Source organism: Orbicella faveolata, unplaced genomic scaffold (assembly GCF_042242905.1).
Source record: "Orbicella faveolata isolate gen_17 unplaced genomic scaffold, um_ofav_v1 contig_47, whole genome shotgun sequence".
Taxonomy (NCBI): domain Eukaryota; kingdom Metazoa; phylum Cnidaria; class Anthozoa; order Scleractinia; family Merulinidae; genus Orbicella; species Orbicella faveolata.
The window spans coordinates 9,832,132-9,845,638 of record NW_028301577.1 but is presented as its reverse complement, the minus strand read 5'-3'; the positions used below and the strand labels follow the sequence as shown (position 1 = coordinate 9,845,638).

General features: G+C 39.8%; 2 protein-coding genes and 3 long non-coding RNA genes across 5 annotated transcripts in view; 3 read left to right on the top strand and 2 right to left on the bottom strand.

Annotated features, from left to right (window-relative positions):
- Nucleotides 1-13,507, top strand: part of LOC149097048 (uncharacterized) — a 347,996-nt gene that overhangs the window by 151,541 nt on the left and 182,948 nt on the right. The window lies entirely within an intron of this gene.
- On the top strand, nt 1,012-4,369 carry LOC149097062 (uncharacterized). Its single transcript, XR_016204282.1, has 2 exons — nt 1,012-1,111; nt 2,945-4,369. It is a non-coding gene; the product is annotated as an uncharacterized LOC149097062 (long non-coding RNA).
- LOC149097059 (uncharacterized) overlaps nt 5,743-13,507 on the bottom strand; it is a 34,746-nt gene continuing 26,981 nt past the window's right edge. The window contains exon 2 of the long non-coding RNA XR_016204265.1: nt 5,743-8,380. This is a non-coding gene — a long non-coding RNA (uncharacterized LOC149097059). The remainder of the gene's footprint in view (nt 8,381-13,507) is intronic.
- Nucleotides 10,567-12,239, bottom strand: LOC149097061 (uncharacterized). The gene is made up of 2 exons (XM_089280019.1): nt 11,925-12,239; nt 10,567-11,793 (listed from the first exon to the last, which is right to left on the bottom strand). The coding sequence occupies exons 1-2, from the start codon at nt 12,237-12,239 to the stop codon at nt 11,740-11,742; spliced, it is 369 nt and encodes a 122-aa protein (XP_089136145.1). The 3' UTR covers nt 10,567-11,739.
- On the top strand, nt 11,344-13,203 carry LOC149097060 (uncharacterized). Its single transcript, XR_016204264.1, has 2 exons — nt 11,344-11,412; nt 11,492-13,203. It is a non-coding gene; the product is annotated as an uncharacterized LOC149097060 (long non-coding RNA).

Here is a 13,507-nt window from a genome sequence, read left to right as displayed (position 1 = left end):
ATTTTTGAAGTTTAGAGTTTTGTTGCAGTCTCTCCATATGACACTACAATAATCGAAATGGGGCTGCAATAAAGCGAAAATTGCGCAAAACTTCGAATATCACATCCACAGTGCAACGAAAAGGCCAGTATATATATATACCAGAAATTGCACATCATTAGTATATCATCATTACAAAATGTTGCTCATTCACCAGTCACCAATGATAAGTTTCCTCAAAACAAAAGCCTTCACATGTCCCGATTGGGTGCATTTTTTCTCGCATGATCAATTAAATCCCCTTCTACGAATAGGCCCTATTTTTCCTTAAGTATTCTCGTTGAGCGTGAAGTGAAAAAATATGGAAGGGTGATGAAACGACCGCACAGAATTTCTCTCTTGTTTGGCTTCTTTCTTTCGTTTCACGAGACGAACTAAGGGAAAAACAGGCACTGCTCGTATTATACTTATAAACTCTCCCTTAGCGAGGCCCAAAATTGTTATGCACCCTGGAGGAATCACGGGAAAAATACGGTATATGCTCCAGTCGATGGATCAACAAAAATTACCCAATCTTTGAAAGTACGTGGAAAAATAAAATGGTGACAGCGCAATTCGCGTAGGTAGACAAAAGCTTAAAATAATATAATTATATTTTAAAAATGCACCCAGTTTCACTCTCCTCGTTAGCCCAAGTCTCAGATCTTCAAAGACTTTTTCAGATTACACGATTGTCTCGGAAATTTGGGAATTCCTGTACGAATACAAATCCTCTCGAAGCTGTGGCGATTCGGCAAATCGAGATATATTTGTAGGTTTTTCACTGACAGCATGCATTGCCACGTCCCTACACACGCGAAATGTCCAGACAACAAGAGATCTCGGAAAAAATAATAACAAAAGCATTAATGCACTCTGAACATAACATCTGAGATCGCCTGATGAAGATTAGCAGTAAGTGGTCGAAAAGTCCCAGTTGTATCTCATGTGATAACATCATAAGACCAACGATGAATAACAATAAGCTTTTTCACAAAACAAAAGTATTTTTTGCCATTTTGGTTGTTTACCATTTACACGGAGAAACCAGTTCGTCGACGGTTGTAAAAATGGTAAGCAAAAATGCCTGATGGTAAGTTCCGTTCGGATTTTCAATTTACCATTTTTACTCAAGAAGAATCAATTTAATTACCGAGAGAACCTAGGACGAGTTCGACCTGATCATATATAATTCCAAGATGGCGGTTAAGAATTGTAAATGTAGGCACGTTTCCACTCAGATAGTTCCGCTTGAAATTTTGGACTACCTTTCAAGACGATCAGTTTATTTCGAATATTTTCCTGCCGGTCGAGCCAAAATTGTCTTACCATTTACATTCCAACCGAAAATTTCCGGAATTTTTGGGTAAATGGCAAACAACCTTTATCTTCACTATCACCATGATCAGATATCGTTTGAAACGTTTAAAGGTCAACTTCCAATAATTGGTTGCCAAACTCCCTCTTAATCAGCAATGAAGACCTGTGGGAGATTACCAACCATGCAGGAAAGGATGTCTAACAAAATACGCAGAAGAAAGTGGAGTTGGATTATTGGGCATATGCTCAGGGAAACTCAGGACTGTGTGACAAGGCAAGCGTTATTTTGGAACCCGCAGGGCAGGGGGAAGCGAGGCCGCCCCAAACTGTCCCGGAAACGATCAGTGGACCAAAAACTGCGTCAATCTAAATCTGATTGGCAGGAAATTGCTAGACTAGCCCAAGATCGCTCTGAATGGCCTGCTTTTGTGGATGCACCATGCTCCCCATAGGAGCCACGGGTGAATGATGACCCCCCCCCCCCCCCTTAACAAGATTGCAGTCACACAGTGTCATCTTTTTACAGAGCCTTCCGCAACCTTAGGCTTTAGTTTACAAGTTTCTGTTTTATAGGTTAGAATCACTATTATAGTTATAGCTTGTGTAATTAAGGCTATTTTTTCTCTTTTACTCTGAATTTTACTTATCGGAATATTTATTTCTCGCTAACTTAGCATACATTAATTGCAACAGTTTTGGACGTTTTATTTCGGACACCTTTTATCCCATTTCGGACAAATTTCGGACAAAACTTTCGGACACTTTGCTGAAACATAAAGTAAATGTACGTCTGCAAAAGACACATTAGACTGAAACATCTGTCAAAATGATAGTTTTACTGCAGCCTCACGGTTTTACAAATACACCGACGAGAAAATAACACAAATTCTCTGAAGCCGTTACGCAGTGTCTCAACTAGAGTTGGCTTCGTTAAGTCCGGCATAACACGCGGACTCTAAAATTCAAAGCTCAACCGACAGATGCGTTTTTCGCTTCCGTCATTGAAATGGTCGGCGGCTCCTTCCAGCTTCCGACTACTGCCGAGCGTGTGGTAATCAAATCGCTGAGCACAGTTCACACAACGAAACAGTGCTCGGCAGTAGTCGGAAGCTGGGAGGAGCCACCGAACATTTGATTGGCGGTAGCGAAAAACGCATTTGTCTGTTGAGCTTTGAATTTTAGAGTACGATGTTATTGAAAGGCGCAGTAAGAGCTTTGGAACTACTTCAAAGTTTTATACTGTTCTGTAAATATCTCGGACAGTTAAAAATTTCGGACGATTTCATTTTCCGACACTTTTCTTGTAAGAATTTAATGTACTCCATTGCTAGAGGCCTAATCAACCTCACCAACCCGAGCATAAATAAAGTTATGTATGTGTACGTATGTAGTAACTACGGATAATTTGTGAATGGGTAACTATTATTATAAGTTAAGGATGCTTTAAAAGCTGCGTTTTCCGTCCAGCTGACGCAAATTGTTGTAATTATTGTGTTGTTATTGACAAGAGGGGTCATTAAACATGAAGTTAACATAAAACAATTCCAACATCTATTTTCTTAAATGTGTAAGTTGATTTATAAGTTCTGGCTTTTTCTCTTTTCAGACCCCATCGGACCTGAGAAAAGAAATAGAGAAAAAATCAAAGTAACAAAAAGAAAAGAAATTGGTACCAGGGGATCTTAATTCATCTTTTACGTTATATGGCTATGTGTAACTAGCTAAACCTTATGGAAACAATAGACCATCGTGGTGGGTCCAGCTATATTTCGCTATGCTTCACCGGAAGATTTCAACTGAGTCAATTAGATCAAAACCAAGATCCGAAGAGAGCCTGAAATCAATAGGAAAAATGATCTAAATAAGACAATTTCAGTTGCATGGTTAACAAAAATATATTTCCACGAAATACTCAATGAAAATGCTTGTGAAGCACGTTCAAGCCTTCATAGTCGCGTTAAAGAAACGACTGGCTTAAAACAAAAAAAAGAGGAAAAAATACTTTCTATGACTAAAGCGTTCGAAGGCAGTATCGAGTACCGCTTCGATTCTGAAAAAAAAAATCATCAACAACAAAAGAACAAAAATTAGAAAAACAAAACGAAACCCGCAAGGTAAATCGACTAGTTTTGAATGCAATACTCGTCTGAACTGATCATAGTAATATTCCAGTATGTGTCAGTCTGTTGCTGCGGTTTCTGGACTTTAATCTACATTAAATAGCACTTAAACCACGAGTCACATAATAAACAACATTACGAACGCATATTCTGTCAGCTGAGGCACGCTTGACATCAGCGGCGTGCGTTGGTGTACACGCTTGCGTTTAACATGACCTCGTGACGTGAAATATACGCCCTAATAAAACTACGAGCAACTGAGAAACTTTCTAGCAAGACGACATGAGTATACGCGAATTCGCGTAGTTGCTGTCAACGCCAGAAAACAGAAGAGGCGGAGGCTTTTAACTGAAAGCGTTCTCATGAATAGATGTCAAAACGATAAATTTAGTTAAGGACTTATTTTTGGCTTTAGCGATGGGATATCACGCAAGTTAGTCGGGCACAGCCACATAACTATTTTAAGACATTGGAAGACAGTCCGAAATTTTTTCAGCTATATTGCTTAAGTTCATTGAGCTAAATGCCACGGAGATGCGAAAAGGGATTTTCTTTACCATTTAATTTACCTCGATCATGTGTGATTGGACAACTTTCTCAAACAGTTAAATAAAAACCATATGATGGCACAATGCAATACTCACGCGAGATATAATCACAATCAGAGCTACCACAGTGTCTGAAGACACGAGAAGATAAGGCCAAAATAAAGCCAAATCTAAAGTTTCAGAGCCCTAAATCACAAATTGTTCATGGGATGGTGGGCCTTTAAGATGCTACCTTTTAAAAGTGAGTTTCCATGGACAGCTCAATTGATGTCAACATCAGGAAGTTTGACAAGCCCATGTACTTCGCTGGCACGCCATAAAATCACAAGAAGCAATTTACCCTTGCACAAAGATGACAAGAAATGCTGAAAAGAGGAAAGCAGGTGAGAAAAAGTGCAAATGTGAATCTGAATTTGAGTTGATTGAGAAACTGCAGTTCAAGCAATAATTAAAAAATCCCTTTAAAAGTGTTTTAGTTCCGAAGCGCATTTACCAGCCGGGTAGTAGAAGTTGACTTACAGCTGTGCAAACTAACGCAAAAACCACGAGCAAACACTCTGACATGTTTGGCAAAGCGAATGTAAACTACCTATTAAGTCTGATACGTTAAATATATTACTTAAAGGATGTCAAATGATGATCTTGCGAAGCTATGCCATAACTCGTGATTTGTTTGCTTTTCAGACTTTGATAACATTTGATAATGGATGCGCCCGTTAACCAGAGCTATTAATGTTCTAATGCTTTGGCGTTTCATGTCGGAGTTGTTGTCTGAAAGACCAAAGAGCTACGACGAGAGCAAACAGACGAACATAACATTCATAGAACAGTGCCGAGGTGAGTAGTTCCTTTTGCTTGCAAGTTTTCCATCGTTTACAGCAAATGCCTGTACAGATGGAAAGCCGTTTTACCCTTGATTCTAGAGTGCTTTTAACCTTTTCTCTATAAACCGTGACTGATTGCATTATCCGCAAGTCCTGAAAGCTATCTTGTGGTTCAAAGTAGTCGTATGGGTTGAAGTACCGCATCAAAACGCCTGTTGATCTCCTGGTTGTCTCTGTGAACGGCGACAGCGGGCCAAATATGGTCGGCTGATTATTCCAATCCTTAAAATGATTGGCGCGGCCGGTTTCGCCACGTGAACAACAACAAAAAAACACACACACACACATTGCATAACGAATTGAGTCCCTTTAAAGACCGCAAACACCCGGCGTCTCACGACTTAACTGTCCTTTTCGTATCCTACGGATGCAGCCTAGTCAATGTTGAGAGAGTCGTGCAGCGAAGCATGCATGTTACGGCTAGAACATATAGAGTTTCCTTTTGACATGCTTTATTCAGTTTGTTAAACGAAAACGTGGTAGGTTTGCCTTTACAAAACCTGTGTTTATGCGCGCATACGTTCCACGTCGAGGTTGTCAAACTGTCGATTGAAGATGTAGTATGAGAAAGTCCTAATTTGGCAAAAGGTTACTGACCGCAAAATATAATTTTTGACTTCATTATTTCTAATCATGGAAAGATCTCTAAACAAAACACACCGGAAATTTTATAAAAGGCGATCTTGAAAATGGTAAATTAAATGCTCGAAAGATAACCCTAATATGGAAATTTTGCTCAAGAGTCGGGCGAAGTCCGGCGAAATGTGTTGTTTCAGCGATCAAAATAATTCATCGTATTCACGACCCACAAGTGCCCATTATGAAATATTGTCTTCTCCTTGCACATTCTAATTTGAAATCGAGCATCTTTTTTATTTATTTTGAGCAGACGAGTACTAAGTGAAGCCCTTAGATACACCGCCTGTGTTGCGTCTCACATGAAATGAGTGCAGCTACATTTGTAAATCAATAATTTAAACAAAGCCATGCTCATGCTGAGGTTACAAACTCTCAGTGATCCCAGACGTCAAAAGGTTTACACTAAAAAATATCGTGTTATTCAGTAAAATCATTCGTTACACGCACTTTAATAAAATGTCCTGTTTGTCTATTTTTGCATCTTACGTTGATCAGTAGGACCTCAGTCGCTGCATGCACGCGCGTTCATATACAGCTGTTTCGTGAAAGATTGTCCTTCAAGATCGCACGAATTCCAAGAGGTATTACAGATGGTTAGTGGTATGAAGTTCACGGTGTTTAACTGGTAACGAAGGAAGGAGAAACCATAAATCTAAGTATTCACGACTTTTTCCTCTATCCATCTAAAACACCGCGAACCTCAGTCAAACGGAGCTAAACAGCCCTAAACCACCACTACATGTAACACCTTTTAGCATTGTCGCAAACACTTTTACGCTCTTGTAGGACATTACCTTTCTCGAAACAGCTATATCTATTTATTGCATTGCGTGCATGCTTGTAAGCATTCCTTGAATTCTCCATATAAATCTTGACCATACCCCTATGCAACCATCAATGACCGCCCAGCAAACGACTCCGTTGTCCCACTCAGCCATACAAACTGACGTCTTCATAATAAAAACCTCCATTCGTATTCCATTTATTTATCTTATAGTTGCAGAGGTTGTCTGATTTCTATCAACTTACCGAGCAATTGTTTGCAGAGCTAAATGTCGTTTACGCCAATTAGTGTCATGCGAACTAACAAAGTCACTGCCTAATAGTACCTGATATGGCCCACAACACTTGAGTTTACCCAGCTAATGGGTCCTAATGGCAGATCACATAGCATTCAAACTTCACGTTGCGTGGTCACCGAGAGGATTACGAAAAATATGCCCTAGAAAGATTCATTAATAATTCAAAAGGAATGCATCCATTGAAAAGGCAGTATTTAGGTCACATGAATGCGCTGTAAGCCCAGTGAAGAATATGCATTCTGTAATTTTCCATATGGAATGCGTGTTTAGTACTTATACTTATTGTTCCTTTTTGGTACGCCAAGGCGGTATATCACACGAGTTTGGTCGCGCCATAATTCGTATTTTGGCGAAAGGCAGTCGATCTAGCCAAATAACCACGGCGAGACCGCCTGATATGCCGCCGAAGCGTACCAAAATGATACAATTAGGTATTTACTGTACGCACATTCGACCAAGTGAGCATGGTATGGTAGCCATATCAGGTCAGCGACTTGATATCAGGACAGTATAGACACGGTTTCTGATGGCTAATTTCGAAATTGGAAATGCAATACAATATTAGTTCGTGGTGAAAACACACCTTTTTATCTTATGGTATCATGTAATGGGACCATTACATCATTTTGTTGTTTTTAACCTTCATAACGATAAAAGTTATTAATCCAGCTACACTCTTTTCGTATAAGAATACATATATTTTTTTCGGCCCAGGCTGAATATCCATATTTTTCGGCCGATTTTGGGCTGAAAATATTCTTCTGAATATTCTTAGATTATAGGAATACAAAGTGGACCATGGCGATAAGACGTCAGATTATCTGTCCTATCATGACTTTGGTGGCGTTGAAGTAATTTTGGAGCCAGACTGTAGACAAAACGCCTGATATGAAACACATAACTTCTTGCAGAAATTTTACCAGCATCAAACATACGGCTGGTACTGTTTTCGTTGTTTTTTGGCTGGTGTTGTCGTGCAGAGAAATGAAGTATTTACAAATTTTCAACACACAAAATTATATTCGCCTCAAAATCATTTCGTAAAATCCGATACCATTTATATTTCTGAGTAGGATCTCACTGTTCTGTCTGATGGAAATTAGACCCCAATAAAATCCTACTTTGAAATTAAAATTCAACAGGTAACTTCAACTGATAAGTGAATCGCAACGAAACAAATACGCATTTCATGATACCAGCTGTTGGGGAAGCAAAAGCTGCTTTATTTAGTCAGAGCAAATACGAATGATTACCTTCAACATTTATGCATCAGTCAATTCCAGCAGTGCCCTTCCCCCCCCCCCCCCCCCCGGGCAACCGCGGGGCATGTGCTCACGTTGTCAGTCCCGGGGGTGGGGCATCTGCAATTTTATCGTGGCCCGGGGGCTGGGCATTTGCGTACCCCGGGGCGGGTTTTAAAGGTGTGTTTTCTCAATTTTAGATATTTCTTCATTACTTGTAAGCATATAAATATAAGCGACAAGGTGAACTATATTTTGTTTATCACAAAACAATCACTACTGTTTTGCATTTCGCATCCAAAATTAGCCTAGCATTTCTTAAATTCATGAAAGTGGAGTTAAAATACTTAATGTTTGCGAATTCAAATGATGCGATCTTCAAGACAGATCTTGCGAGCTTAAAATGCAATGCATCATCATTTGAAATGTCTTGATTCTTCACAGAAAAAGTAGCCTGCGAAAACAGGCAACTATCGTCGCTCGAGGCTGGAGGCACGTCCGCCGCGATCCCAGCTATCCTCTAGCAAACTGTTAAAAACAAATATAAAGAAATAAATATAATCAGAATCAACTAACACGTACTGTTGTCCTTGAAGTCTTACCGTTGCATTAAAATACTGAACAGTTGAACGTTTTATTCACTGATTAATAGAACAACTGCAGAGGTGTTGGAAGGCGACGATCCCGGGGGCGGGGCATTTGCCCTCTTTCTTCGTCCCCACCCCGGAGCATTTACATCTACATCTACATTTATTTAGTTGATAAAGTCCCGCAAGACATCACATCAACTGTACCAAACATATATGCACATATGCATAAGCTAGACAAAAAGGATAATTAAAAAATAATTCTTAAGTACAATTTACTTTACTCATTTCACGTGTTTTCCTAAATTTAACTTAAAATCAGATAATGACTTGCAATTTACTAAGTCAGCGGGCAGTAGGTTCCACTCTGTTATTGATCTAGGAAAAAAAGAAAACTTAAAAACGTCCTTAGATACTTTTGGCATCCTATACTTAAAAGCATGGCTGTTGCGTGTTCTTTTTTCACTGTTTAGTATTAAGTGTTCTTCTGTGGTTATGTCCATTAAGTTATGACTAAGTTTGTACATTAGAGTCAGTCTGTTTTTCTTTCGTCTTGTTTCTAATGTGTCCCATTTCAAGTCAGATAGCATGTCTGTCACGCTTGCTGTGTTGTTGAAGTTTTGAAGGCAAAAAGGAGCAGCTTTCCTTTGAACTCTCTCCAGGGTTAAAATATCTTTTTTGTAATGTGGGTCCCACGAGGCACTTGCGTACTCCAATTTGGGTCGGACGATGCTGGTGTAGGCCGTTTCGCGTACTTTCCTGGGGCAGTTCCAGAGATTTCTCTTTATCACCCCCAAGGATCGACTCGCCTTGCTTGATATAGATGAGATATGGTCAGACCACCTTAATTTACTGTTAACGGCAATTCCTAGGTACGATGCAGAATCTACTTGCTCAAGTTTGGACCCACAGAACAAATATGACCGTTGGGGAGGACATTGCTTATTTGAAATACAGATGATGTTGCATTTAGAAGGGTTAAATTGCATCTGCCACTTATGTTGCCAGGTTTCTAGTTTATTGAGGTCGTCTTGGAGATTTTCGCAATCTGAGTCTTCAACCACCACTCCGTACAAAAGGGTGTCATCGGCAAACAGCTTTACTGTAGAGGTTAGACCATTTGGCAAGTCGTTGATGTATGTTAGGAACAACAGCGGGCCTAGTACTGATCCTTGTGGTACACCCGAAGTCACTGGGGAGGAGGTAGATGTTGCACCCTCACAGATGACAGTTTCAACCCTCTTAGTGAGAAAGGATTCCAGCCAGGATAAGAGGTTACCATGGATACCATGACGCTCCAGCTTCATTAGTAAGCGTTGATGTGGGACTTTATCGAAGGCTTTCGAAAAATCTAACACAGCAGCATGAATAGATTTGTTTTGTTGTAGAGAGCTTGCAATGTCATGAATAGTAAGTATCAGTTGGAGTTCTGTAGATCTTTTTGATCTAAAGCCATGCTGACAATCTGTTAGTATGTTATAATGTTCAAAATGTTTCATCACATGGCTATGTACAATGTGTTCGAGGATTTTCGATGCTATGCAGGTTAGAGATATGGGTCTGTAGTTTGAAGGATCAGACTTTTTCCCTTTTTTAAAGACACCACATACATTTGCCGATTTCCATCTACTGGGTACGGTTCCACTCTCGATAGAAACTTGGAAGATATTAGTTAGGATAGGAGCAATCTCGGCTGCATATTCTTTTAGAAACCACGGTGGAATGGCATCTGGTCCAGAAGCTTTATTTGTCTTCAATAGCGATAACTGCTTTGCAACTCCATTGATGGTGATAGACACTGTCAATAGCTGGTATTCTGTCATATTCAATATCAGGGATGTTTGATAAGTCTTCCTGAGTAAAGACACTTGAAAATTGATTGTTTAACAAGTCAGCCTTTGACTTGTTATCACTGATTATGGAGCCGTTTATTTCGAAATCTGCAATCCCCAGCTCTTCTTTATTCAGTTGTTTAATATAGGACCAGAATCTCTTAGGGTTTTCTTCAATAGCTTCCCCTAAATAATCAGAGATATATGCATTTCTTGCTTCTTTAAGCCCTTTATGCATTTGTTTTCTAGCTAAACGGAATGCCTCCCAATCATTTTGATTTCCAGAAGATTTTGCTTTATTATAGAGCCTTTGTTTACGTCTGGCTAGACATTTCAGAGAATGATTGAACCATGGTAGATTATATCTTGAGCTAGTCCACTTTGAGGGGATGCAAGAATCCATTATACGGTGGATGTTGTCTTCGAAGCAGCTCCATCTATCGTCGACTGAATTAAAGCCCCGTGTATCCATATGAAGTGATAGATTTGTAAGTTCTACTTTAATGCGAGTAGAGTCGGCTTTCTTTCTGATGTATATTTTGCGTTTGGCATTTTTCTTTCTACGGCAGGAAGTGTTCACAGTGAATAAGACAATGTCGTGATCACTAATACCAGGGACGACGCTGATATTTTCAATGATATTGGAATTATTTGAGAAAATTAGATCTAAGATGTTTTGTGAATTCCTGTCCCTTCTAGTTGGTTTTTTGACATGTTGACTCAGATCGTGATCATCAATTATTTCTAACAGTCTGTCAGAGGCAGGAGAGTGACTTGAATATTCAGTATCCCAGATAATATCAGGAGCATTGAAATCACCAGAAACAATGAGGTTATTTTTATGCACGCTTGACCCAAGTTTTAACAGTGATGCATCTAGTTCATCAAGGCTTGTGACGCTGGAGGAATTTGGTCGGTAATATGATCCAAAAAGCAGTGATTTTGTTTTCTTGTCTGCTAGCTGACATTGGGTCCAAATAATTTCGCAGTCGGTGCCCAGGTCCGAACGATGTGTTACTATAATATCGTTTTTCACTGCCTGGAAAACGCCTCGGCCATGATATCAGGTTTATATTGGTCTACTACAGCAGCGATGTCTGCTATTTTGTTTTTAGCGCTCCGACAGTTCATTGTCATGCAGGTTAGTTTCCTTGTATTGTTCTTTGGCACGACCTTTGATGTTCTTCTATCTTTGATTGAAGAGCGCTTGTTCTTAACAGATCGTGCATTGAGAAGTGAAAAAGCCACAGAACGTTGAGCTCGCAATCCAGTTGGAGTTTCAAGATCCACAGAAAATGAAACAGGGATCAAAGTTTGAATTCGCGGACCAGGAGGTCGTAAAGGTGTTACGCAACGACGGCCGGTTAACACGGTGATCGAAGAATGAAGACATTTTATATTCCTCTTCTTACCAGACCGTTTTCCGCGATATCTGAGTAAGGAAGCATTCTTTAGTCGAGCCAGTAATTCAGAGCTTGGTTTCAAATCGCCACCTCTGAAGCGAATTTTGAGCAAGTCGTTCCTGGAGTAAATAAAACATCGAGGCAAATTAACATAACGAACAAAATGGAGACCAAGGTGTGAAGTCGAAGGAGATACAAGCAAACACTGAGATAAGCGATGGGCGACCGTAAATGCGTTGGGATGCCATACCTGGTTATTATTAATAATCAGAGGAGGACCAGGGTTTTTCTCGATGTCATTGAATATTGTTAAGTCCTTCCTTGGTAGATGAACGCATACATAGCCATGTTTGTGCCAAGAAGAAACAGGTCGACGTGGCATTCCTTTAGAAGATCGATAAAAACATCCAAATGGCGATGGAAAGTTGAGGCCGGTTCTCACCAGAGACCAAACTGGCAAGATGCTGCCATTAAAGAATGGTTGGACGTACAAGGGACTGCAAACAACAATGAACAGCGATACGAAGGCTAAAAATCTCGGAGCAACATAAATCGTGGCAGCCATCTTGGCGCCTCCAATCAAGACAGCTTATGTGTCCCCACCCCGGGGAATTTGCCCATGGGCGCACTTAAACGTGATAGAAGGACGATCACGTTTCACGGATAACAATCACGTTTATGTCACGTTTTGAAACATAAATCGGGATTCACGACGACCTACAATTCCGTCGTTTCACGATAATTATTATACCAGATCACGTTTCATAGAAAACTGCAAAAACGTAAAGAGGTATTTGATCTAAAATGAGTCGACAAATGCTTGAAAATAAATACCCTATATTACCGTTGATGCAACTGAGGTAATGTACACTGAATGTAGTTATTGAACGACAAATGTTTCATTTTTTACTTGTGGTGAGTCATGTGTGCGTGTAAGACCGCTAAAAAAAGAGACTGCGAGATCCGTGAAATTCGACGAAAATTTTTCTGAAGAACCAATTGACTATTGCGCGTACAGCCATTCAGAACCGGTTTGCAAAGGTGGAGGTGGTAAAGTAATCGAGATTCTTAGAATATCTTAAGATGAAATACTCATAAAATGTTCACAAATCAACAAGATGTATTCTATTCTAGCTTATCCTATGAATGTGTTCTACTCCCATGCAACATGAAACAAACCTACACCTTTTCCTTGAAATTATGAACTCTGATATCTGACAATAAAGAAACACTTGTTTTACTTACAATAACAGCAGCTTCAGTTACAATAACTGCTGAGCAACAGGCTTCCGAGGAAGTGAAGTTAGCACTGCTAGAACACCTTTCCTTGTAAAACTTATAAGCATTTTTTTTGTGTAAACACTAACCTAAAACAGCGTCTATTAGTTCAAAATATTTTAATAACATCGTGTAGGACTAATTAAGCCTTAATCATACGACCAGAATTGTGGTTCTCCAACTGACAATTACGTGAATTACTTCGCAGAACTTAGAATACAAAAGTATTCCGAAAAAAAAAAGAGTACAAAGTATTTCGTGCTTGTAGGATTGCAGGGCAGCGGAAGACACCCTATGGAGTGCGTAACAGCGTGCACTACCACTAAAAAAAAAATCTATCGTAACGAGTGTTTTTATTGGATAAAGCGCTCGATAAACCTACGAAGAGTCCTTTTAGTAGAGGTAAATTAAAATCATCCTTGCCTCTTCATTTCTCATCTCCTTCGCATTGTCAGTTAACGTGCCGACGGCCGAGACGTGATCGCCGGGCAGAATTTAAAACAGTCAGCGCGCACAATAATAAAGGATGATCTTATGGGGGCGAATATGTACAGG

Bases quoted from the DNA above. Each gene is read 5' to 3' on its own strand.
- LOC149097061 (XM_089280019.1), bottom strand. From the start codon at position 12,239: ATGGCTGCCACGATTTATGTTGCTCCGAGATTTTTAGCCTTCGTATCG. The intron at 11,794-11,924 runs GTATGGCATCCC...TATTTACTCCAG, and splicing joins TGATTATTAATAATAACCAG to GAACGACTTGCTCAAAATTC.